We start from the raw sequence: 26,150 nt of genomic DNA, 5'->3' as shown, positions 1-26,150 counted from the left end.
ATACATATGTAACTTAAAACCATCTAGGCATATTGACATTTTACCACTTTGGGGGAAGTGTAGAAACTTTACTCCCATTTAGTTCCCTTTATGCTTCTTATCTTTTAAGTATCACTGTTTCAGGTACTTCCTCTATGTATATTGAACACCACATTCTGTGGTTTTATACTTTTTGCTTCAACCATCAAATATGATTTATGAAACTCCTAAGAAATAGAATAGCCTGTTATATTTACCTTTTTTCAAATATTTAGATGTTCTTTCCTTTATGAAATTTCATGCCTTCTTCTATTCAATTGCTTTCTGTTTAGCCAATCTTCGAGGGTATGTTTGACAGCAACAAATTCTCTTAAGTTTACTTTGCATAATCTTTATTTTCCCTTCATTTCTTAAGGATGTTTTCACCAAATGTAACAGTTGTGGCCAACAGGTTTTTTTTTTTCTTTCAGTGCTTGAAAAATGTTGTGACACTTGCTTCTGGCCTCCATGGTTTAAGACGAGAAGTCTGCCTTCATTCGAATTAGTGTTCCCTTTTAAGGAATGTGTTGTTTCTCTCTGGCTGCTTTAAAATTTTTAAAATTTATTTTCAGCTTTCAGAAATTTAAATATTATATGTCTTAGTGTGGATTTCTTTGAGTTATTCTCTTTGGGGTTTGCTCAGCTTCTTGAGTCTGTTGGTTTAAATCTTTTGCCAACTTTGGGAATTTTTCAACCTTCATTTTCAGAATACTTTTTCAATCTCATTCTGTCTTCTCTGTTTTTTTTTTTTTGAATGTTGTGAAGAGCCTTTTTTATTTTTTTATCATTTATTTATATATATATTTTTTCTACCATACAGCATGGTGACTCAGTTACACATACATGTATACATTCTTTTTTCTCACATTACGTGTTCCATCATAAGTGACTAGGCAGAGTTCCCAGTGCTACACAGCAGGATGCCATTGCTAATCCATCCCAAAGGCAACATTCTGCATCTGTTTACCCCAAGCACCCAGTCCCTCCCACTCCCTCCCCTTCCCTCTTGGCAACCACAAGTCTGTTCTCAAAGTCCATGATTTTCTTTTCTGTGGAAAGGTTCATTTGTGCCTTATATTAGACTCCAGATATAAGTGATATCATATGGTATTTGTCTTTCTCTTTCTGACTTACTTCACTCAGGATGAGATTCTCTAGTTCCATCCATATTGCTGCACATGGCATTATTTTGTCTTCTCTTTTTTATAATTCTCTGATGATATATATTTACCTCTAATTACTGTCTCCAGTTCCTGGATATTTTTTTTTTCATTTTTTGTGCCTATTTTCTCTGTAAGTTCTCCTGCTTTATCCTCAATTTCACCAATTTTATCCTCTGTTATTTCCATTCTAGTATCAAATTCTTCAAGTGAACTTTACTTCAGCTATTTTTCAGCTCTTTGATTTCCATTTGTTTTTCGTAACTTCTGTTTCTTTGCTGAGATTTTCTTTTTTTCATTTCTTTCCCCAGAGGTCATAATTGCTTGTTTGAACTTTTTTTTTTGAAGATTGATTTAAAATTGCTTTAAAAATTTTCTCAGATAATTCCAATGTCTCATACCTCTCAATGTTGGCATCTCTAGATTATTTTTTTCTCTATCGAGCTGTGATTTTTCTGGTTCTTGATATGATAGGTAATTTTCACTTGTATCCTGGACATTTTATCGGTTATGTTAAATCTTTGATCATCAGGGAATCCTTTTGTTAAGGTGTTGCACAACAGTTGAGTGTATCTGTATATTCAGTTTCCCATTGGACCCTCCTCACACCACCTAAGCAAAAGTGGTATAATGCCTCACACTGCCTCAATGCAGATAAATGTTATGGAAGTTCAGTTCTCCCCCTTAGCCCTGCTGACTCATTCCCCATGAAAATGGAACATTGCATTGCACCTCTTTGCTTGCTGCCCTGGGGCCCCCAGAATAAGAGGTAGTGGGAGACTAATGCATACTGCTTAGTTGCTGCAGGGTGGAGATAGAATTTCAGCTTCGTATTGGGCCCCACTGACACAGGAGGGAGGAAGCGAGATGGCGATTACTCTGCATCATATCACTTCATTCAGCCTTATTGATGCTGGGCTGATATGGAAGCTTAGCTCACTACTAAGTCCCACTGACTCAGGCTCTGAGAGAAGGCAGACAGAGTGCTGACTGGCCCTGCTTTGCCCTGCCTCTGTCAGTCTTGGTTTTATCAGTGAGTATGGAGGTTAAGCTCTTTACTGAGCCTTGCTGATACAGGCATAGTAGGAAGTGGAGTCTTTACTAGCCTGAGTGGCATTACCTTTTTCAGTCTCAATGATGCCGGGTGAGTATAGAGGTTTAGGTCTCTATTGGCCACCACTGACACTGAAGACAAGGGGTGAAGCCTAACAGTAACTAACTCTGTCTCACTGTCTTATTAAGTCTTGTTGATGGTTAGGGGTTAAGGTTCAGCTTATCACTGGACCTCTCCAACAGTACCCTAGTGGGAGAATTGGAACACCGTCTGCCTCTGCTGACCTGGGAATTGATGATTTACCTCTCTGCCCAGCCCTACTGACACTACCCCAGAAGAGGAAACAGAGCATTGCCTGATTTCTCCAGTCCCAGGGTGGAAAATGAGCTACCTACCTGCTCAGCCTATTTGATACTGCCTGGTAGGGGAATCCGAGTTCCACTTGGTTCAACCCAGTGGGGGATGGAAAGTCAGTTTCCTACCCTGTCTCATGGCTACTGCTTAGATGGAGAAATGGATCACTGAGACTAAGAGCTGAGGGAAGAGGGAAGCCTGTCTCTTGGGCCACATGCACGCAGAATGGAGCTTACATCACACTGAGCTGAGGGAGAAGGAAGGGAGCAGGCAGTGGCACAGACTTTAGCTGTTCTTACTGAGATTTAGTAGGTTTATTAATACATTTTTCCGTATTTGCTATATTCCCTTAGGATAATTTCCACAGACTTTGAATGGTTGTTTTTAAAATCGTCTTTATTAGATATGGTAGTTTGTTGGGGAGCAGGTCTGAGAAACTCCTCAAGTGCTATTTTCTTTCTAAATCCACCTATGTTATACTTTTAAAAAATACGATCATAGTTTTGAAAGTATGGTCATCTGATCATACTGTATCCTTTTTTTTTTAAGTGCAATCATAACTCCTGTGATGACATATGGTCAGCTGGATGGTCTGGTAAACAAATGGAGCCTTGAGTTAGAGGATCAAGAGAAACACTTTCTTCACCAGGCCACCCAGGTCAATGTTTGGGACAATACTTTGATTGAGAATGGTGAGAAGGTAAGAAGATATTCCCATTAATCTATTTGCATTAATACAAATATTTTGAGATGAACACAAGAGAATAGATCTGTATTTTGAAGTTAATTATCTCTTCCAATATTGGTGATAAACTTAAAAGTATTTTCCCTAAGTAGTAAGTGCCCTGAGTTAGGAATTCTTTCAAACTTGAACTGTATATGAAAAAATAGATATTGCTTTAAAATTATAATATAAATTCAAATATTTACAGTATTGCATTCTTATTTTCCTTTATAGATTACTGCTTTGCATGGAGAAGTAGAAAAAGTGAAACTGGATCAGAAAAGGTAGAATCTTAGATTCCCTAGGTTGAAAGATTAAAGATATGTTTCTTTGTCTAGTTGTTTTTTTTCTTGTTACAGTTTATTGACATTTATTTTGTCACTCCAAATTCCTTTCATTACCCTTCTACTGATTTGGGTTTTTTTCAGGCTGGAAAAAGAATTGGATTTTATCCTGTCACAGCAGAAGGAATTGGAAGATCTCTTGATCCCTTTGGAGGAGTCTGTTAAGGACCAGAATGGGTCTGTGTATCTGCAGCACACAGATGAGCGTGAGAGCACGTAAGTAACTGAATAGAGGCACGGGGCAGGACTTAGCTATCAAAAGGGGGGGGGGGATGAAATGGAAGGCAGGGAATAAAAATTCATACAAAATTACCAGTTCTGGTAGTTTCCATTTATCAAGTTATTCAACTTATTTACTGTTTATCTTTTCAGGATGCTTGAAGTAATCATCTGGCAGTTTTGTTTTATAGCATTTTGTACGCTGTTCATTAATCTCAAGCTTATACATAACCACTGTAAAGTTTTTATATTTGTCAAGTTTGTTCTTAAATTAGAAATACAAAATTCATGTGTGTGGTGTCATGATGTTGTGGAATATTTATGGTCTTCTATTTATATTGACTCTTTTAAACCTAATGTTCATGCAGTTGCCTCAGTGATAAATCCATTTCTTATTTTAAAGGCATTTTGTTAATCAGGGGGCAAACTGCATGACTTTTAAACATTGAATGATTTTATCAATGTCTTGGGCTGGATGTATTTTATTTGTGTATGATATAGTCTTTACCTTCAGTCAATAATTGCCAGTATTCCCACAGTAGCTTTATCTCTTTGCAACTGAGATTTGGTCATCAGGCCAAATTATAAAATGTTACTAGAACTTATATGAATGTGCTACATAAACTAGGTTGAGACTAATCTGACTCATTCTATCAATAGCTTATTAGTGAATCAAGACAGCTTATTTTTAAAAGGCTTACAATTTAGCTATTTTGTAGGTATATTAAATATGGTAAGTACAGCTCATCTTTGTGGACCCTAATTCTATTTCTAATTTTGTATTTCAGCTTTTGTGAATCTTTCTTTTCTTTGCATTGCTTATTCTATGCATTCTGTCATTTTTTTGGAAACATTCATGGCTATGAGAATCCTAACTGTAGTTTGAAGAAATAATTGAAATATTAGTCCCTTTCCAATTGCTTTTAGGCAGTCAAATTTATATTTTGTTAGAATCTTCACTAAAATTTCCAACAATCTAGGCAACCAATTACCTATAAGTACTATAGGATAGAAAAGCAGTAGATAGTTATCAATAAATCTAATTGAATTATTTAACCTTTATAGACATTAAAATTGAAAGATCCTCTGGCCACTTTAATTCTCATTCATTGACTAGGTTAAGAGTGTGCGTGTGTGTGTGTGTGTGTGTGTGTGTGTGTGTGCATGTGCACAAATAGTTTTGGTGGAAATCTTGAGAATTTAACCAATTAATTGGTTTGTTGTGAACTTAGCAGATTTATCAAAATCATTGAAGACATCTCAGTATTTATCAAATGTTGCTAAATTCCAAATAACTTTTCACATATCTAAGTGACCTATGAATTTATTTTGATACTTAAAAAAGAGTTCCTTTGCTTCAGAGCTCCCCAGAACGTTATCCAGAGGGTAAATAGGTGACTGTAAAAATGACAAGGTTGATAAAAGCCTTCACCTATGGAGTCTTCATAGAATATGGTCCCAAATGCTGTGTCCATAAAATAAGTGTTGTTAGTCATTACTGAGACCCATTGAGAAGGTAGGGAAATTGTGGCAAATCCAGTTGGCAGTTTCATTCTTTGTATGCCAGTAACAGTACATAGTGGAGAAAACGTCTTATTAACCCCTTTATTTTATCTGCCTTTTCAGTTACAAGTTAGCCGAAAATATAGATGCTCAGCTGAAACGAATGGCACAAGATCTCAAGGACATTATTGAGCACCTGAATACCTTTGGAAGTCCTGCTGACACTACTGAGCCGGTGTGTTAACTGCTTTGTCTTTTTAGATAACCAAAATTTAGGGTGAAATTAGCATTCTGTTGGTCCTTTAGCTAGTCACCTACTCCTGTCCTCTAGAGTGCTCCTTATCCGCCTCCAGAGATACGAAACTCTTGGATATAGTTAGTAGGGCAGGAAATATTTAGGAGCAGAAAAACATTGTGAGTTTTTTGTGATTTTTCTCAGGAGGGTAAAAAAATTACTTTTCTCCTCAAATTTTCAGTATTTTCTCTCTTTTGTCCGTAAGTATGTCCCTGTTCTTATTTTTCTGTTCACTTACTTGTTAGTTATTGTTCCTTTTACATATTAATCTAGATATTCTTGTAATTTAGAGTATACATTATATATATATATTTGAGTCTGTTATGTATATCCAGGCATCCTTAATTTATAATTAAATTAGGTTGTAGCTTAATAGTTTGATAAGTCAACTGTTTGAGACTTCAAATATATTTTTCTTTTTTATATTTTTAATTTTAATTTTTCAAATAAAAAAATTAATGATTTTTATTTTTATCATTATAGTTGATTTACTCTAATGTTTTGTCAATTTCTACTGTACAGCAAAAAGACCCATACATACATATATATATATATATATATATATATATATTCTTTTTCTCGCATTATCCTTCGTCATGTTCCATCACAAATGACTAGATATAGTTCCCCTGTGCTATACAGCAGGATCTCATTGCTTATCCACTCCAAATACAATAGTTTGCATCTATTAACCCCGAGCTCCCAGTCCATCCCTCTCCTTCCCCCTCCCCCTTGGCAACTTCAAATCTGTTCTCCTAGATCATGATTTCTTTTTTGTGGAAAGGTTCATTTGTGCCCTATGTTAGATTCCAGATATAAGTGATATCAAGTGGTAGTTGTCTTTCTCTTTCTGACTTATTTCACTTAGTATGAGAGTCTCTAGTTCCATCCATGTTGCTGCAAATAGCATTATTTAATTCTTGTTTATGGCTGAGTAGTATTCCATTGTGTATATATACCACATCTTCTTAATCCATTCATCTTTCGATGGACATTTAGGTTGTTTCCATGTCTTGGCTGTTGTGAATAGTGCTGCAATAAACATATGAGTGCATGTATCTTTTTCAATGAAATTTTTTTGTTTGGATATAGGCCCAAGAGTAGGATTGCTGGGTCATATGGTAGTTCTATATTTAGTTTTCTAAGGTACCTCCATACTGTTTTCCATAGTGGTTGTACCAATTTACATTCCCACCAACAGTGTAGGAGGGTACCCTTTTCTACACACCATCTCCAGCATTTGTTATTTTTGGACTTGTTAATGATGACCATTCTGACTGGTGTGATGTGGTACCTCTTACTAGTTTTGATTTGCATTTCTCTAATTATTAGTAATGTTGAGCATTTTTTCATGTGCTTGTTGGGCATCTGTATATCTTCTTTGGAGAAATGTCTATTCAGGTCTTTGGCCCATTTTTCAATTGGGTTGTTGGCTTTTTTGCTGTTGAGTTGTATAAGTCGTTCGTATAGTTTAGAGATTAAGCCCTTCTCAGTTGCATCCCTTGAAACTATTTTCTTCCATTCCGTAGGTTGTCTTTTTGGTTTTATTTTTATGGTTTTCTTTGCTGTGTAAAAGCTTGTCTTTGCGATTAGGTCTCACTGGTTTATTTTTTCTTTTATTTCTGTTGCCTTGGGAGACTGACCTAAGAACACATTTGTAAGGCTGATGTTAGAGAATGTTTTGCGTATGTTCTATTCTAGGAGTTTGATGATGTCTTATCTTATGTTTAAGTCTTTCAGCTATTTTGAGTTTATTTTTGTGCATGGAGTGAGGGTGTGTTCCAGTTTCATTGATTTCCATGCAACTGTCCTGTTTTCCCAGCACCACCTGCTGAAAAGACTGTCTTTTCCCCATTTTACATTCTTGCCTCCTTTGTTGAAGATTAATTGACCATAGGTGCCTGGGTTTTATTTCTGGGTTCTCTATTCTGTTCCATTGGTCTGGATGTCTGTTTTTGTACCAGTACCACAGTTTTTTGATTACTGTAGCTTTGTAATATTGTCTGAAACCTGTGAGAGTTATGCCTCCTGGTTGGTTTTTGTTCTTCAGGGTTGCTTTGGCAATTCTGGATCTTTTGTGGTTCCATATAAATTTTTGTATTTGTTCTAGTTCTGTGAAAAAGTCATGGGTAATTCTATAGGGATTGCATTGAATCTGTAGATTGCTTTGGGTAATGTGACCATTTTTACAATATTAATTTTTCCAAAGCAGGCGTATGGAATATCTTTCCATTTCTTTGAATCCTCTTTAATTTCCTTGATTAATATTTTATAGTTCTCAGCATATAAGTCTTTCACCTCCTTGGTCAGGCTTATTCCTAGGTTTTTAATTTTTGGGGGTGTTATTTTAAAAGGTATTGTATTTTTATATTCCTTTTCTAATACTTCATTGTTAGTATACAGAAATGCAACTGATTTCTGAATGTTAATCTTATATCCTGCTACTTTGCTGAATTCACTGATCAGTTTGAGTAGTTTTTGTGTGGGGTCCTTAGGGTTTTCTATATATAGTATCATGTCATCTGCATATAATGGCAATTTTACCTCGTCTCTTCAAATTTGGATACTTTTTATTCTTTGGTTTGTCTGATTGCTGGGACTAGGACTTCCAATACTATGGCTGAATAAAAGTGGTGAGAGTGGGCATCCTTGTCTTATTCCAGGTTTTAGCTGGAAGGCTTTCAACTCTTCTCCATTGAGTATTATATTTGCTGTGGGTTTGTCACAAATGGCTTTTATTATGTTAAGGTATGTTCCTTTTATACCCACTTTGGTAAGAATTTTTATCACAAATGGATGTTGGTCTTTGTCAAATGCTTTTTCTGCATCTATTGAGATGATCATGTGGTTTTTGACTTTTCTTTTGTTATTATGGTGTATGGCATTTATTGATTTGTGTATGTTGAACCATGCTTATGAACCTGGGGTGAATCGTACTTGGTCTTGGTGATCTTTTTCATATGTTGTTGGATTCAGTTGGCTAACATTTTGTGGAGAATTTTTGGGTCTATGTTCATCAAAGATATTGGCCTATAATTTTATTTTTTTGGTAGTTTCTTTGATTGGTTTTGGTATTAGGGTGATGGTGGTATCATAGAATGTCTTTGAGAGTGTTCCTTCTTCAACCTTTTGGAAGGGTTTAAGAAAGATGGGTATAAGTTCTTTTTCGTATGTTTGATAGAATTTGTCTGTGAAGCCATCTGGTCTGGGACTTTTGTTTGTAGGAAGTGTTTTTATTACATATTCAATTTCATTTCTTGTGATCAGTCTGTTCAGTTGATCTGTTTCTTGATTCAATTTTGGCAGGCTGTTAAGTCTCTAGAAAGTTGTCCATTTCTTCTAGGTTGTCAAATTTGTTGGCATATAATTGTTCATAGTATTCTCTTATGGTTTTTTGTTTTCCTGCAGTATCTGTTGAGATTTCTCCTTTTTTCATTTCTTACTTTGTTTATTTGGGTTTTTTCACCTCCTCTTCTTGGTGAGTCTGGCGAGAGGTTTGTCAATTTTGTTTACCCTTTCAAAGAACCAGCTCTTGGTTTTATTGATTTTTTTCTATTTTTTTTTTCTGGAATCTCTTTTTATTGATTTCCTCTCTGATATTTATGATTTCCTTCCTTCTGCTGACTTTAGGTGTTGTTTATTCTTCTTTTTCTAATTCTTTTAGGTGGTGAATTAAGTTGATTTGAGATTTTTCTTCTTTTTTGAGAAAGGCCTGTATTGCCATGAACTTCCCTCTAAGCCCTGCTTTTGCAGCATCCCATAGATTTTGAATGGTTGTGTTTTCATTATCATTTGTCTTGAGTTATTTTTTAATTTCCTTTTTGATTTCCTCATTGACCCATTGTTTTTGTTTTTGTTTTTTGTTTTTAGCAACATGTTGTTTAGTCTCCATGTAGTCAGTTTTTTCTCATTTCTTTTCCTGTGGTTGATTTCTAGTTTCATGCCATTGTGGTCAGAGAAGATACTTGAAATAATTTCTATACTCTTAAATTTGTTGAGGTTAGTTTTGCACCCCAGTATGTGGTCAATCCTTGAGAGTGTTCCATGTGCACTTGAAAATAATGTATATTCTGATTTTTTTGGAGGTAATGTCCTGAAAATGTCAATTAGGGCTAACTTTTCTATTTTGTCATTTAGGATCTCTGTTGCCTTATTGATTTTCTGTCTAGAGGATCTGTCCATTGATGTGAGTGGGGTGTTAAAGTCTCCTACTCTGATTGTATTCCTATCAATTTCTCCTTTTATGTCTGTTAGTGTTTGTTGTATATATATGGGTGCTCCTATATTAGGGGCATATATATTGGCGATTGTTATATCCTCTTCTTGAATGGATCCTTTTATCATTAAATAGTATACTTCTTTTTCTTTATGGACTTTGTTTTAAAGTATCTTTTGTCTAATATGATTATTGCAATGCTCTGCTTTCCTATCTTTTCCATTGGCTTGAAATATCTTTTCCCATCCCCTCACTTTCAATCTATATGTATCCTTTGCCCTAAGGTGAGTCTCTTGTAGACAGCATATTGTAGGCTCTTGCTTTTCTAGCCAATCTGCCACTCTGTGTCTTTTGATTGAAGCATTCAGTCCATTGACATTTAAGGTGATTATTGATAGATATTTACTTATTGCCATTTTAAAGTTTGTTTTCCAGTTGAATCTGTTTCTCCTTTGTTCCTTTCTTTTTTTTGGTTTGATGATTTCCTTCTATTTTATGCTTATGTCCTCTTCTTTTTAATTTCATGGATGTAATGTTTGGTTTTGATTTGTGGTTGTGCTGTTTTTCAAGTATGTTAACCCCTGCTTGCTTTAGCCTGGTAGTCCTATAGGCTCAAACACATTCTAAAAAAAGAGTCTAGATTTTCTTACTTTCCTTCCCCACATTTTATGGTTTTGAAGTCCTTTTTTAATATCTTCATATTTGTCCTTTTGCTGTTCCTTGTGTTTATCATCACTTTTACAATAGGGTTTTTTTTTCCTTTTAAATCTGTAAACTGGCTTATTTAAGTGATTGCTTTCCAATTGTGATTTCCTCCATACTATTTCTTTTTAGTTCTTTTTTATTTAGAGAAGCCCTTTCAGTATTTCTTTTAGAATGGATTTAGTATTGCTGTACTCTTTTAGTTTTTGTTTGTTGGAGAAATTCTTTATTTCTCCTTCTAATTTAAACAATATTCTTGCTTGGTGGAGTATTCCAGGCTGCAGATTTTTCCCTTTTAGAACTTTGGATATATCTCGCCACTCTCTTCTGACCTGTAGTGTTTCTGTAGAGAAATCCGCTGATAGCCTTATTGGGGTTTACTTTAATTAACGCTTTATGTTTATCTTGCTACCTTTAGAATCCTCTCTTTATCTTTAACTTCTGCCATTTTTATTATAATATGTCTTGGTATGAGCTTGTTTGGGTTCAACTTGTTTGGGGCCCTCTGTGCTTCCTGTATCTTCATATCTGTTTTCTTTAGATTTGCAAAGTTTTCAGACATAATTTCTTCAAATATATTTTCAATCCCCTTTTCTTTTTCTTCTCCTTCTGGAATCCCTATTATGCGTAAATTGGCCCACTTTATATTATCTTATAGATGTCTTATATTGCTTTCATGTTTTTTCATTTGGTTTTCTGTTTGCTGTCCTGATCAGGCGATTTCCGTTATTCTTTCTTCCAAGTCACTAATTCGTTCCTCTGCATTATTCATTCTGCTCTTTAGTGCCTTTAGCTCAGTTTGAATCTCTGCAAATGAATTTTCTAATTTTTCTTGGTTCCTCCTTATAGTTTCTAGTTACTTTCTAAAGTAATCTGTGTTACTGTTTATATCTGCTCTTAAGTCCTTCATATTCACCCCTAAATCCTTCACTGTTTTCACTACCTCCCTTTTGAACTTAGTGTCTATTAGGCTGCAGAGGTCTGTTTGTTGCTTCAGGTTAATTCTCCTGTTCTTTTAACTGGGAATGGTTCCTGAGCTTCTTCATTTCGGTTATATTTTCCTTTTTCTGTGAGTTTAGCAAAACCCACTACTTGAGTCTTGAGGGCTAGTTCTATGCAAGAGCACCCCTTTGTATTTTGTGGAGGGTTACTACTTATTTTTGGTGTGGAAGTTTGGATATTTTCTGTCTCTTCTTTCAGTCCCAGCAGGTGGTTATCCTCTTGATAGGGTGCTGAGTGTGTTTCCAGGGAGAAGGAGGCAATGCATAGGGCTAGTAGTCAGTGCCTGGTTGCTGGGCTCTTGACAGTAGCAAGGACCTGAAGGAAGGTAGCACAGGCTATTCCGAGTTGCATGGTCCTGGGAAGTGGTAATGAATCTCAGGCAGATTTAGGCAGTGCCTGAAGCATTTGGCAGTGGCAGGGGCAGGGTGTTAGAGTACCCAGGGGAGTGAGAGCAATAATGGGTGATGTTTGCTTACAGCGTTCTCCTTTGTGGTGCCCTCTGGGGTGATTGGGGCCTCAAGTGGTGTCTGTTCATGCACCCCTAGTGGTGGTGGGCCATGCCCACCTGTGGAGTCAGAGATAACTGTGGTGGTTTTCCCCCACCATCTATGGACCACACAAGAAGCACCCCACTCCACTTAGCCATGCAGGAGGTGCTGCACAGGCTACTTCTAGCTGCAGGGTCCTGGGAAGTGACAGTGATCAGGCATGCGTAGGCACCCCCCAGAGCATTTGACAGTGGCAGCAGCAGAAGGGAGGGTGTGATCCCAGGGGAGTGAAAGCAACAATAGGTGGTGCTCAGTTGCAATTCTCTCTTTTTTTTGCCGACCTCTAAGGTGACTGCAGCTGCAGGTGGAGCCTGTTTACAGACTCCTAGTGGTGGCAAGCCATGCCCTCCTCTGGTTTCTGAGATGACTGCCGTGGTTTATCTCCACCACCTGTAGATTGTGCAAGAGGTTCCACATCGCACTTAGCCCCCTGCTGCCCTTAGCCCACACAAGAGGTGTCTGGCTGACTGCAGCACCCTCAAGAGGTGCCTGGTCTCCTGTAGCCCAAATAAGTGGCTTCTTGCTACCTGTAGACAGCACCAGAGGCTCCCTGCCCTCTGAGAGTCCACGTCTGTGCAGGGAAAGAGATACCTATGGTGGTTTGCCCCTCCTTCTCTCGCCCTCCCCAACAATGATGCTTGCTTCTCCTGAGGGCCCAGACCTCCTCCCAGGTTCCCTCGGCTGGGGCGTTCCACTCTCCAACCTGTGGCACACTGCTCCTTAGCCCCTCCGGCTCTCTTTACAAAGTCAATCCTAGTCCTCTCCCTGGAACTGACCTCTAGAGCCTGAGTCTCAGTGCCCAGCCCCCACCCGAGCATCTCAAGCTGTGGTGTCTGGGGCGGTGCTGCAGATGATCTGTGAGGCTGTCACTCTGCTTTGGCCTCCTCAGTCTAGCTGCTGTGCTTTACTTGGAGATTTTGACGTCCCTCTGTCTCGGCTGATCACCCTGTCAATAAGGTGGCTTCCTAGGTTTTGGTTCCTTTTCTCTTTAATAGCTTCCTCTCAGGAGTGCTAGTCCTATCCTGATTCCTTTTCTCTGTATTTTTTTCCCTTTCATTTTACCCATTTATGTGGAGGATTTCTTGCCCTTTTTGGTGGTTTAAGTTCTTTTGCCAGTGTGCAGTACACATTCTGTGAGAATCATCCTACATATAGATGTGTTTTTTTGATGTGTTTGTGGGAGAAGGTGAGTGCAATGTGTTACTCCTCTGCCATCTTGATCCTTCTCCTAGAATATATTTTTCCATAGAAACTTTAAGTATGGTTATTAGGTTCCTGCATGCCTTATGGAATCCTAGTTAACTCATAATGCAAATCTGTCATAACATGAGAAAATACATTCAAGGCTCCAATTACAGGGTTGAGGTGTTTTGAATTAATTTGATAAGTTGAGGTGTTTTGATTGGGCATTTTTCCTTTATTTATACTCTAAGGAGCTTATTTCTTCTGCCTTTCCCTATTGTCTTAGCAGTGAAATGGAGTCTTCCTTTTCACTACTCCCACCCCATGGCAGTAGTGGTAAGAGGAATTTCCCACTGTGGGAGATCCCATTGTACTTTCTATCAGATGATTATAATTAGGAATGAGGCCAGGATCAGAGTAGGTGAAAATGAATCATATATATATATGAATCATATATATATATATATATATATATATAATAGTGATTATCTTTAGTAAGCTTTTTGTCCTACTATATATAGACAGTTCTTTATATATGTATTACTAGCTTTTAAAATTAGAATTAGATAGCATTGTATAGTTGAGGAAGCATTAGAATTTTATTTTAAGTCATTTAATCTCTCTGGGTCTTAGCTCCTTTTGCAGAATGTCAAAGTGGACTAAATGATCTTGAAGTCCCCTCTAGCTATAAAAATAATGTCATTCTCTACTTTGGGTGAATCTAAAATTCAACAGAGACAAATGAAAATTAGTCTGAGACTACATGTACATGCTACCGTCTTTCTGTGTTCATGCTGATGATCAAGAATTGACAATATAGATTTTCTTTTTAGTGAAATATTAGCTCACCATTGTGATTCTAAAATCCAAAATTGTTCTTTGTCTTGGATCTTTGATGCATAGATAAATACATGCAGATTTAGACATGTCTAGTTTCTCTGTGCTGAATTAATATAAGACAAATGTTCTGAACAGAGTAAGTAAATAGAGACTGTAACCTTATCCTCTTTCTCTACTTGGCCTTGGATTGTTTTATTTTATTTTAGTAGAGGAGAGTAAATGATTTGAGTCTTTTATTTTTAATTTTTCTGGCAAGTGTGATTGAGATGTTTAAGATGGGTGAATTAAAGGATAATTGCTTCTTGATAGCAGGACGAAGCAAGAGATCAGCAACAATTCATTTCTTTTCTCAGATAGCATAAATTATTGGACAGGAAGCAGAGGAAACATTTGCTGAACAGTAATATTCTTGTAGATAATTAATTGTAACCAGATCAACAAACCTTTGTTATTGTGGGCCATTCGCCAGCGTAGAAAAATACTCAGTATGTTCCAGGATATTCACAATGACGAGATTCACCTGTTTATTTTTACCATTTTGGAGGGGAAATAGGAAAGACCACGCAATATTTTAAAATGTGGACTTAATAGCAAGTCCATATTATGGCATATGATATTCAGTCACATATTTTTTACAAAAATTCATTCTTCCTACTACAAATTATGCTTCTGTTTGTTATATTAAAATCACTAAATTTGCTGTTTTTATTATACACTGTTTTGTAAAGTGTGGCAACATTTTCATTTCTTCTTGTTTTCAATATTATCCTGGACTTTGCCAGAATATTTGTCAAAAGTGTTCTAAAATTTTTAAAAGATTTAGCATTTGTTATTATAAAGTTAATATATATACTTATTCAATGTATTAAGCTTGGAAAATATGGCAATCTGTAAAGAAAACTAAATCACCTATGGTACTAGTACTCTGCCAATATATTAGAATAGATGAGTATATTTCTTTTAAAAAAAATTTTTATCGCAATTGATTTACAATGTTCTATCAATTTCTGCTGCACAGCAAAGTGACCTACCATACATCCATATACATTCTTTTTTTTCACATTATCCTCCATCATGTTCCATCACAAATGACTAGATATAATTCCCTGTGCTATACAGCAGAATCTCATTGCTTATCCACTCCAAATGCAAAAGTTTGCATCTACTAACCCCAAACTCCCAGTCCATCCCTCTCCTTCCCCCTCCCTCTTGGCAACCACAAGTCTGTTCTCCATGTCCATGACTGTGTTTCTTTTCTGTAGATAGGTTCATTTGTGCCATACATTAGTGTATTTCTTCTAAGTAATTTTTTGCTCTGCCAGTAAGAATGCTTATTTTCTTTTAAATAGCATCGGAAACATGCCTGTATAAAGTTTTGGATTGTGTCTTCACTCAATGTTCTTTCATGATATTTTCCTAAAATTTTAGCCATTCCTTGAAAATATGGTTTTAATGACTCTATAAAATTTCATTAGAGGTGATTTTGCCATAACATATCTAATCATTTTTTAAATTGGGATAGATATTGTTTCAAATTTTTTATCATTATAAATTTAACCTGTAATGATGTTTAGATTTCAGTATTTTCTCTGGATAGATTTCCAGAAATATAATTATAAATATAATGTAATTATAAATTATAACTATAATATACTGCATTACAAAGTATGAATATTTTAAGACTTTGCTATATATTGCAAAAATTTATATTTTTAAGAGCTAGGTCAATTTATAGTACCATATGCTCTATATGAATATACCTACTTTTCCACACACACCCTTGACAACTGAGTATTATCATTTATTAAAGATTGCTGAGTTGGTAATCATGCCATTTGTGAACAACATGGATGGACCTTGTGGGCATTATGTGGAGTAAAATAAGTCAGACAAAGACCAATGCTATATGATCTGACTTATAAATGGAATTGAAAAACTAAAACTAAACCAAGCTCATAGATACACAGAACAGATTTGTGGTTGCCAGAGGCAGGAAAGGGTGGTGGGCAAAATGGCTGAAGAGGGTCAAAAGGAACAAACTTCGAGTTATAAAATAAATAAGTAAAAAAATAAATAAGTCATGTGGCCATAGTAAATAATATCCATTATTGAAAATTGCTAAGAGAATAGATTGGAAAAGTCCCCATCACAAGAAAAAAAATTTTTTGTAACTGGTGTATGTTAACTAGACTTAATGTGGTGATCATTTCGCAATATACACAAATATTATTGTATACACCTGAAACTAATATATGTCAATTATACTTCAATTAAAAAATTGTTGCTTTTGTTAACAGAAGGTAATATTTAAAAACATTTTATGTGCATTTCTTATTAAATGTCTCTTAATATTCTTTATTTTTGTACTATAGAAGTCAGCTTTTATTGTAGAAATTGAATTCTTAACAGTTACAAAATAGATTGAACTAATATATAGATGTAATGAACATTACAAATATGAAATAGCAAAATCCCACACAATTCTCATAGCACATTTTCAGGCAGTTTCTTACCAGAAGAAATGAAAATAACTTCCAAATTTCAGTTTTTTATTTTTATTTTTTGTTTTCCATATCAGAATAATCATAATCTAAAAATCTTGTTTTTGTTTTTAGCTCCAGCAGATCTGCAAAATTCTGAATGCTCATATGGATTCTCTGCAATGGATTAATCAGACATCAGGTAAGAGTTTATTTGTACATCAAATTATCTGCATTGCAGGTAGAAAATGTGATACAAGTCAGCACCAAGACCGCACTCAAATAAAAGCTCAGTTGTAGGGGTGTTGTTAAATTTAACACATGGTGTATCTGTATTAATCCTGAAGAACTCTAATTGCTTATTTTTATAAAATGAAATGCAGATAACTAGAAATGAATAAAAATGATGAGTGTTTAGGAAGGGAATGGAAGAGATAGGGCTATAAAACAGGACTTCTTTGTTTATACCTTTTTATATAATTTTGACTTTTGGGCCATTTAAAAGTTAAATACTCAAAAATTAAAATTAAGCCAAAAATAATAGGAAAAAGACAAATGCTAAAACTGAATACAAAATGAAACCAAACAAACCTGTGTAACTAACTTATAACAAAATCATGCAGTTCAAATAACTTTTGAACAAAGTTTTTAAAAAATTTTTAAATTTTTTATTAATGTATAGTTGATTTACAATGTTATGCCAATTTCTGCTGCACAGCAAAGTGACCCAGTCATACATATTTATACATTCCTTATATTATCTATCATCATGGTCTATCCCAGGAGATTGGATATAGTTTCCTGTACTATCCATTCTAAATGTAATAGTTTGCATCTACTAATGCTGACAAACTCCCAGTCTGTCCCACTCTCTCCCTCCTTTGAACATAGTGTTCTTGATGGTGCATCCTTGCTAGAATGTAATCTTTTTATTCAAATTGCCTTCAAAGCTAAATTTTATTTGATTTGATTCAGATTTTATTCTTTTTTAATAGCCAAACTAATTTAATAAATGAATATAATAAAGTTAATGAATTAAGGGTCAATATGCAAAAATCACCTCTGTCTCTACATTCCAGCATTAAACAAATGAAAAAATAACATTTAAAATACACCATTTAAAATAGCATCAGAAAACATTAGTACCTAGGATTAAAGCCAATTAAATATATTTAAAACCTCTATACACAAAGCTAGAAAACATTAACTCAGTAAGTAAAAGACCTCCATAAATATCATCTCTAATCTTTAGGATGTAATCTTAGTGATAAAAAGAAGTGCAAAGAAATCTTAAGCTGGAGTTGCTGCTGTGGTGCAACAGGTTGGGGATCTGATATTGTCTCTTTGGTGGCACAGGTTCAATCTGTGGCCAAGCACAATGGGTTAAGGATCCAGCGTTGCTGCACCCATGGCATAAGTCATAGCTGTGGCTGAGATTCAGTATCTGGCCTGGGAACTTCAATATGCTGCAGGTGTGGACATAAAAAAAAAGAAATCTTAAGCTTTCTTAAAAATTTTATTGTTAGTTTCAGAATTATACTATAATTATATAAACATGGTATAATAATGATGCTATTTCATATATTTTATAGTATAAAGAAAATGCACAAATATATTAATGATAATAGAAACCAAGATTTTCATTGAAAGATGATATATTTTTCTTTCCCTCTTTTATACTTGTATTATAAATTTGAATTGGAAATATCAGTATGAATTCCTATTCCCTATTTTCTGTACATGGAAAGGGCCAAGAAGCAATGACACACCCTGATAGCAGTGAGCACATCTAGCACCAAGATCTTGGTTTCTAAATACCATTACCATTAAAAGGAACCAAGACTTCTTGGAGAAATACCTGCTCTCAGGTCTTAGTCAAGGAAAGAGTTAAGTTTGGTACTTTTTATGCCAGAAAACAGAGATTGTTCAAAGGCTAATGAAATTATATCAGGACACAAGATTGTGCTTTAATGGGCTTCTACTGGCCAAATCAGGTTTCAACATCAAAAAGAATGACAATGATGGATGATAATACATTGAGGGAGAAAAAAATTCATGAGTCTGCAGTGATACTCTAAAGAGAGAGAGAGAGAAATGGGAGGTGCAAGGAAAAGTCTTTATAGAAGCATGCCAGAATTAGAGAACTACTGTTAAAAGCGTTTTCAATGGATCGCTTTTACTAAGCTTTCCCTGATCCTGAATATCCTGTCTCATTTATAAAATATTTTAACTGTTAGTCATTTCTTGGCAGAAAAAATATAATAGCAGGAAATGGACCAAATAGAGAGTTATTGTTTTTGAGTTTTATTTAGGTATAACTTTTATGCTTCATTTTAATTACATTAATTTATATACAGTCATTTTTTATTTTATGATTTTTATTTTTTCCATTATAGTTGATTTACATTGTTCTGTTAATTTCTACTTTAAAGTGACCCAGTCATATATATATTTCTTTATTAATTCTTTTTCTCACATTATCCTCCATCATGTTCCATCACAGGTGACTGAATATAGTTCCCTGTGCTATACAGCAGGATCTCATTGCATATCCACTCCAAATGCAATAGTTTGCATCTATTAACCCCAGATTCCCAGTCCATCCCACTCCCTCCCCCTCCCCCTTGGCAACCACAAGTCTGTTCTCCAAGTGCATGAGCTTCTTTCCTATGGAAAGTTTCATTTGTGCCATATATTAGATTCCAGATATAAGTGATTATACACTCAGTTTAATTGTACAGTTTAATGGGAAAGTCACAATTTTGTAGCCTCAGCTTAATGATTGATTCAGGCAAGCGTCATCAAGGAATGCTAAAACCATTGAGTTTAAGATTGTTGGGGAACAAAGTATTTGCATGGTCTCAAAAATACCAGTCTACAGATTACTTAAGAATTACAAAAGAGAAAATGTGCCTTTAGAACAGAGCTATCTGATGAGTACCACTTTAATTGTGATCAAATTTAATATCACCAATAGTGGGATAACTTATTATTGTGTGTCTCTTGATCTGACATGAGAAGTGCACAGTATCCCATATGTAGTATTCTTACCAAAAATGTTTAACTGAATCAAGTCACAAGAATCAGGCAGTCTACATGTGAGACATTCTGAAAGATAATTGGCTTTGACTCTTGAAAAATCAGTCATGGGAAACAAAAAAAATTCAAAACAAAAAATTAAGGGGATTGTTGTAGATTAAAAGAAATATAACAATCAAGTCTACCATATTAACTTTGATTAGGAGTTCCCATCATGGCTCAGCAGTTAGCAAGACCAACTAGCATCCATGAGGATGCAGGTTCGATCCCTGGCCTCGCTCAGTGGGTTAAGGATCTGGTGTTGCCGTGAGCTGTGGTGTAGTTCACAGATGCAGCTCAGATCCCGCATTGCTGTGGCTCTGATGTAGGTCAGTGGCTACAATTCTGATTAAACCCCTATCCTGGGAACCTCCATATGCAGGGGGTGTGGCCCTAAAAAGACAAAAAGACCAAAAAAAAAAAAAACTTTGATTAGATACTGGATCAAAATCAAGAAGACCTTTAGAACAATTGGGGAAATTGAATATGGACTATACATTAAATATTAAGGAATTTTAAAATTTTCTTATGTGTGTTATTGCGGTTATGTAGGAAAATAGTTTTATTCTTATAAGCTCTATGCTACATTATTTAGAGTAGTGTCATGTTTCTAGTTTTACTTCAAGTGGCTCAGCCAAAACCATTTGTGAAGAGAAAGAGAAGGAACAATTTGTGGCAATATGGTAACAGTGGCTTAATGTAGGAAAAGGTATACGAGTTTATGATTCTTACTTTTCTCTCAACTTTTCTACCGATTTAAAATTAAAAATGGTGGGAACTGAGTTTTAGGGACTTTTGCCTAAATATGGAATATAATGAGACTTCAGTAATTAAGACAAATGGGGGCTAGTTAGCCAATCAGAGTTACTATTTTTAAAGATGTGGTATGAAAATAATACAAATCTTATTTGGCTTTATAGATTCCTTATTCTCTGCATTAATAGAGGTCATCAGCCATGAACTACTTCTTTTTCCATTCTACACATAACCTATATCATCATTATCCATCTTTACTTCCTTTTCTCTAAATTGTGTTTTGAATCTAATTAGAGGGAGGTTAAGTTCTATATTGCTTTAGTACAAATTACCTGATGGGAAGAGGTTTCGGAGTCAGATATGGATTCAAGTCAAGGTGTTACCACTTAATAGTTGTGTGACCTTAATTGTTACTTAATCTCTCTCTAAATGGAGGGTAATATTTACCTTTTAGGGCTTTTGTAAGGATTAAAAGAAGTGACATTGAACTTTCCTTGAGTGGTGCCTGGCCCATGGTCAGTGGTCAGTAAATGATAGTAACAGAACCGGTTGTCAGGGTTTACTGCATATAGAAGTGGGGGTGGGGAGAAAGACAAGAAGGGTCTTAGATTTCAAAAGGTAGCTATTAAATTGGGCCTGGAGAAGGTAGTTCCAGGTAGATTATCATTGAAAACTATTTAGTGATGTTGGAACAGCTGAGATGTGGGAGAATGTAAGTGGCCAGAAAACACTGTGCAATGAGATTATACAAAATTTCACTCAGTTGTATTCCTGTCTGATGCATATTTTCCTACAATGAGCAATGCTTTTTGGATGGAGTTTTGGGGGATGTCAAAATGTAATTAGGTAAAGAAAGATTATGGTGATTTTTTTTTTTTCTCTTGGCTGGGATCCTCTTTGTCATAAATGAAATCTCAAGGCTCTCAGCCAGTGTTTTCCTACTAATAAAATTAAGGTTGTTAGCACTACAAAGAACTTACTTTATTATGTAAATGAAGAAACTGCAGTTCAGAGAGGTTAAATGACTTCCCTAAGAGCACACAGTTAATTAGTGGCAGAGCTAGGACCAGAATCCAAATTTCCTAATTATCACAACAGTGTTTTTTTTCTACTGGTATGCCCTTAAAACAATTCTAACGTAGGCATTACTGGATATAAAAACAAATCTTAGTCATGTACCTAACCGTAGAGAACAAGAGTTTTGAAAGTATGATAATGGTGATACTTGGATGGGATGTAAGTTCTAGATGTTTGGGTAAAGTTCTCAGTGGACACAGGGTAAGAAGAGTAAGACAATGGAGAGTAATGATTACTTGGAGTTACTTTTCTGTTCAATTCAGCTGGAGGGGCAATGAGAGTTCACAGAGGTTCCCAAATGAGACAAAGGAGGCCATGATAATGGAAAAAGTCTGGTAATTCTTGATACTGTGTGCTCCTTTTTACTATTCCCACCCAAGGAAGCTTTCCTTTTCACATCAGCAAATGACATGATCAAGGAATGGAGAGTGGCAGAATTTATGCTAAGAGAAGGTTTTTGTTGTTGGTGGTGGTGGTTTATTTTGCTTTTTAATAATTAATGGGATCATGTCTGCTGAAATGATCTGTGGACTAAGTTGTTTGTTTTAATTTTTTTAAATTGTAATCAATTGTTATTTCCCCAATACATTTTTTTTTTTTTTGCTACTGTACAGCGTGGTGACCCATTCTATTTTCTCACATTGTCATGCTCCATCATAAGTGACTAGACATAGTTCCCAGTGCTATACAGAAGGGTCTCATTGTTAGTCCATCCCAAAGGCAATAGTCTGCATCTATTAACCACAAGCTCCCAATCCATCCCACTCCCTCCCCCTCCCCCTTGGCAACTACAAGTCTAAGTATAGTTGACTTACAATATTGTGTTAATTTCTGCTGTGCAATATTGTAATTTCTGACTTACAATATTGTGTTAATTTTGTTGCTGTGCAACAAAATTATATATATATAATTTTTCCATTATGGTTTATCACAAGACATTGAATATAGTTCCCTGTGCTGTTCAGTAGGACCTTGTTTATCTATTCTTTATATATTAGCTTATATCTGCTAACTCCATCCTCCCATTCCTTCCCTCCCTCAAACCCCTCCCCCTTGGCAACCACAAGTCTGTTCTCTATGTTGTGGACTGAGAAGTTTTAAGGTTAAACTTATCAATGAGTCTCTTTATTCACATTCTAAATAATACTTATAGAAAAACTAATACATCTGTTATTTTAGCAATAGAAATAATATAATTTGTTTACCAAAGAGAAATCTCTAAGATTTTTTTTAAAACAATGATTTTAAAGCTGAAATCTGTATTTTGAAAGGTTTCTGGGAAACATTTTTATGATTTGATATCTTTAATGACAGTACAGTTTTTTTCTGGTATAAAACAACTATTAATGCTAATAAGATCATGTATTTAAGTTAAAAATCAACTTGTTTTTAAAGGTGGTTTGAAAATCATACATTACACTTTAAGTATGTTAAAATATTACACCATATTCAGTAAATTTTTCAATATCTATGAGTAAATAAAGAACCAGGCCCCTTTCTTCCTGTAATCTACATAGAACTATGATGGAACTGAACTAGAAAGAGATAAGCCATAAGAGTATTGAATGAGAGCATCTGAACATGTGCTGGTATTGGCCAGTTTTCAAATTTGATACTTTTTCATTTTTTTTAACATTTTCTATGCTGCTTTTCCTCATGATTAATATAGCTAATTGAGAGTTAATAGTAACTATAGTCATATAGTAGTTCCCTCTGTTATCTTTCTCTTTGTACAAATTTATGGCATTATTTCGAGGTTGGCTTGATGGCAATGCTGTAGTCACACATCTGTCTTCTCAGTTGGCATTCACTGAAACTGCGGCAACTCCAGCTCTGCTGGGACCACTTATGACAGGGTTGGCAATCAATCTGAGCCAATTTGTTACTCATTTAAAATATATGGAGCTACTTCTTTTAGAGGGGGGGAGATAGGCCTGAAGGAAAGGCATTTTTGGTTTCTTCATATACCAAACCTTGTCATATCTGTTAATATTTATCAAACAAGAGTTCCTGTCGTGGCGCAGTGGTTAACGAATCCAACTAGGAACCATGACGTTGCGGGTTCGGTCCCTGCCCTTGCTCAGTGGGTTGATGATCCAGCGTTGCCGTTGCTGTGAGCTGTGGTGCAGGTTGCAGACGCGGCTCAGGTCCCGCGTTGCTGTGGCTCTGGTGTAGGCTGGTGGCTATGGCTCCGATTAAACCCCTAGCCTGGGAATCTCCATATGCTGCGGGAGCAGCCCAAGAAATAGCAAAAAGACAAAAAAAAATATATATATTTATCAAACACCATAATAAAGGTGGAAAGATGGGCGGTGGAAAATCTTATACTTGTCATTATTTGAAAGTTCCTTAAATATTGTCATCACATTTGCTTCTCTTACGAAGTGTCCCAAAGGTACATGACTAAAATATATTTCATCTGTAATCATTGCAGTCTCTTATGGGTTAGACTGCCATAATTATTTAATATCTGCTCACAACATTTAGCCAGCTATTTATGGCAGAAAGAGAATAATCCTTAGCATACCTAGAAATGCTGTAAGAAACTGTGATATTTCTAAAATATAGTCCTACTAACACTGGCCTATGAACACCTTATTTATTTATTTTTGACATAAAACATACTTAGTCATCTAGTGTGATGCTACTAACTTACATAAAATGCCTTCAGGATTATTTTAGAGAAGCAACTTTTTGTGATATGTCATAATCATATTTCATTTTTACCCAAAGTTAATGTTTATTGTTTGAAAGATTATTTTAAAATAGATCTTTTTTCAAGGATGGGCATCTTTTTCTTTTTTCTTTTTTGTTAAATTGAGGTGTATTGGACATACAGCATTGCATTAGATTTAGGTGTACAACACAATGATTCAGTATTTGTATGCATTGCCAAATGATTGCCCCATAAGTCTAGTTAACATCTGTCACCTTATTACATAGTTAGAATTTTTTTCTTGAGAACTTTTAAGATCTACTCTTAGCATCTTTCAATAGGCAATACAGTGTTATTAACTATAGTTAAGAAACTTTGGTCCAGACAAGAAGTGCTTTAATTTTTTTTTTTTTTTTTTTTTTTTTGGCCACACTCATGGCATGCAGAAGTTCCTGGGCCAGGGATCGAACTCGCACCACAGCAGCCACCTGAGCCACAGCAGTGGCAATGCCAGATCCCACTGAGTCACCAGGGAACACCTAAAATATTTTTATTAATTACTTTCAGCTGCTTCATATCTAAAGTGTATCTAATGCCAAGATGCCAAAAGATACGTTTGAATTCCAATTAATGTGTCTTCTTCCTATTTCATCTTCTAGAATAGAATCTGCTTTACTGATTGAGGTGGTTTCTTTTACCTCTTCTTTTTTCAAAAATTCTTTGGGAAATCTTGGTGACATCAGTTGATCAATGAGGTCATCTGTGTGTTCTGGAGTATAATGTTTCACTTCAGAAACTTGAGAGGTGAATGCTCTTGATCTTGATCAGAGATGTGGCAACAACACAAAGAAACACTTTAAAAGGGTCTCTTAAGCTCAACAGAAACAGGTACTTACTTGCTTCTTCCCACTGCAGTTAAGTGAAAGGTATTTTATGTCTTCCCATTGTTTAATGAGCTGCCCCTTCATCTCTGCTCCCCTTTACAGATGAAATAGATTTATTGTCACACCATTGTTCCTTGATCCTAAGGACTTTGTTGTAGGTTAGATTAGGGTACTAAGATTAAAAATGATCAAGTCTTCAGCTCCTGTTAGGAAAGAGTATGTGATAGTTAACATTCTCAGAGCTCCTCTTCCCAAACTTCCTTTCTATATGTAAATCCAGATTTGAAATAAACTCAATACATCTGCAAAATTAGATTTCTCACTAATCCTACTTATGTACATTTTGTGCCCAAGTGAATTTCCTCAAGCTGGAGAGCCTCCCCAGATGAATTATATGTAACATGATTTAAATCACTCCCAAATAGCAGAATTTATATTGTTTGTGTGATATACAGATTTTTCTCCAAAGCAATTTTCTTCCTATTAGTGGCTAAAAACTATAAATATACTACAGCCTTGCAATAATGCTGTTTTGGGGCCCACGCTCTATGGCCACCTCATAGATAAAGTGGCCTGATAGTATTTCACCAATGACATCTCCCCAGTTGGGATTCAGATAGACCTGCTTTATTTTGAGCACTTCAGTGTTTGAAAGGACAACAAATAGTGTTATGCTGTGGTGCCAGTTGGTACTTTTTATTTAAAATTTTCATAGCATTTGACAGACAGACGCACTGTAATAGAAAAAGTACTCTTATCTGGGAGTCTGAAGATATGAGTCCTGCTATCCATTCTCATTAGTTTTGGCCTTTGGGAAGCCACTGAGCCTTCCTGAGTTTTTAGTTATTCTCTTTACCCTAGGATATTGTGGGAATCAAATAAGGTAATATGTATAGGCATTTTGAAAACTCAACTGCTACATAATAGAAAGTGTTCTTTTAGATGCAAGTCAAAACCACAAAGTAGTTGTGACTCTAAATACAAAGCACCTACTATGTGCCAAGGGGCTGTGTTAATTAGTGTAGGAAGTAGAAACATCAATGGCACGCACCTCTACC

The 26,150-nt window shown here is 35.5% G+C and overlaps 1 protein-coding gene across 12 annotated transcripts in view; it reads left to right on the top strand.

Moving 5' to 3' along the window:
* NUP62CL (nucleoporin 62 C-terminal like) overlaps positions 1-26,150 on the top strand; it is a 79,641-nt gene that overhangs the window by 40,454 nt on the left and 13,037 nt on the right. For all 12 annotated transcript variants that reach the window (XM_013983760.2, XM_013983740.2, XM_013983737.2 and 9 more), the window contains 5 exons: positions 3,136-3,286; positions 3,545-3,594; positions 3,739-3,870; positions 5,500-5,611; positions 16,777-16,843. In XM_013983760.2, coding sequence (XP_013839214.1) covers positions 3,136-3,286; positions 3,545-3,594; positions 3,739-3,870; positions 5,500-5,611; positions 16,777-16,843 — 512 coding nt within the window. The remainder of the gene's footprint in view (positions 1-3,135; positions 3,287-3,544; positions 3,595-3,738; positions 3,871-5,499; positions 5,612-16,776; positions 16,844-26,150) is intronic.

Source organism: Sus scrofa, chromosome X, assembly GCF_000003025.6.
Source record: "Sus scrofa isolate TJ Tabasco breed Duroc chromosome X, Sscrofa11.1, whole genome shotgun sequence".
NCBI lineage: Eukaryota > Metazoa > Chordata > Mammalia > Artiodactyla > Suidae > Sus > Sus scrofa.
Note: the sequence above shows the minus strand (reverse complement) of the source record. Positions and strands in the feature narration are given on the sequence as shown.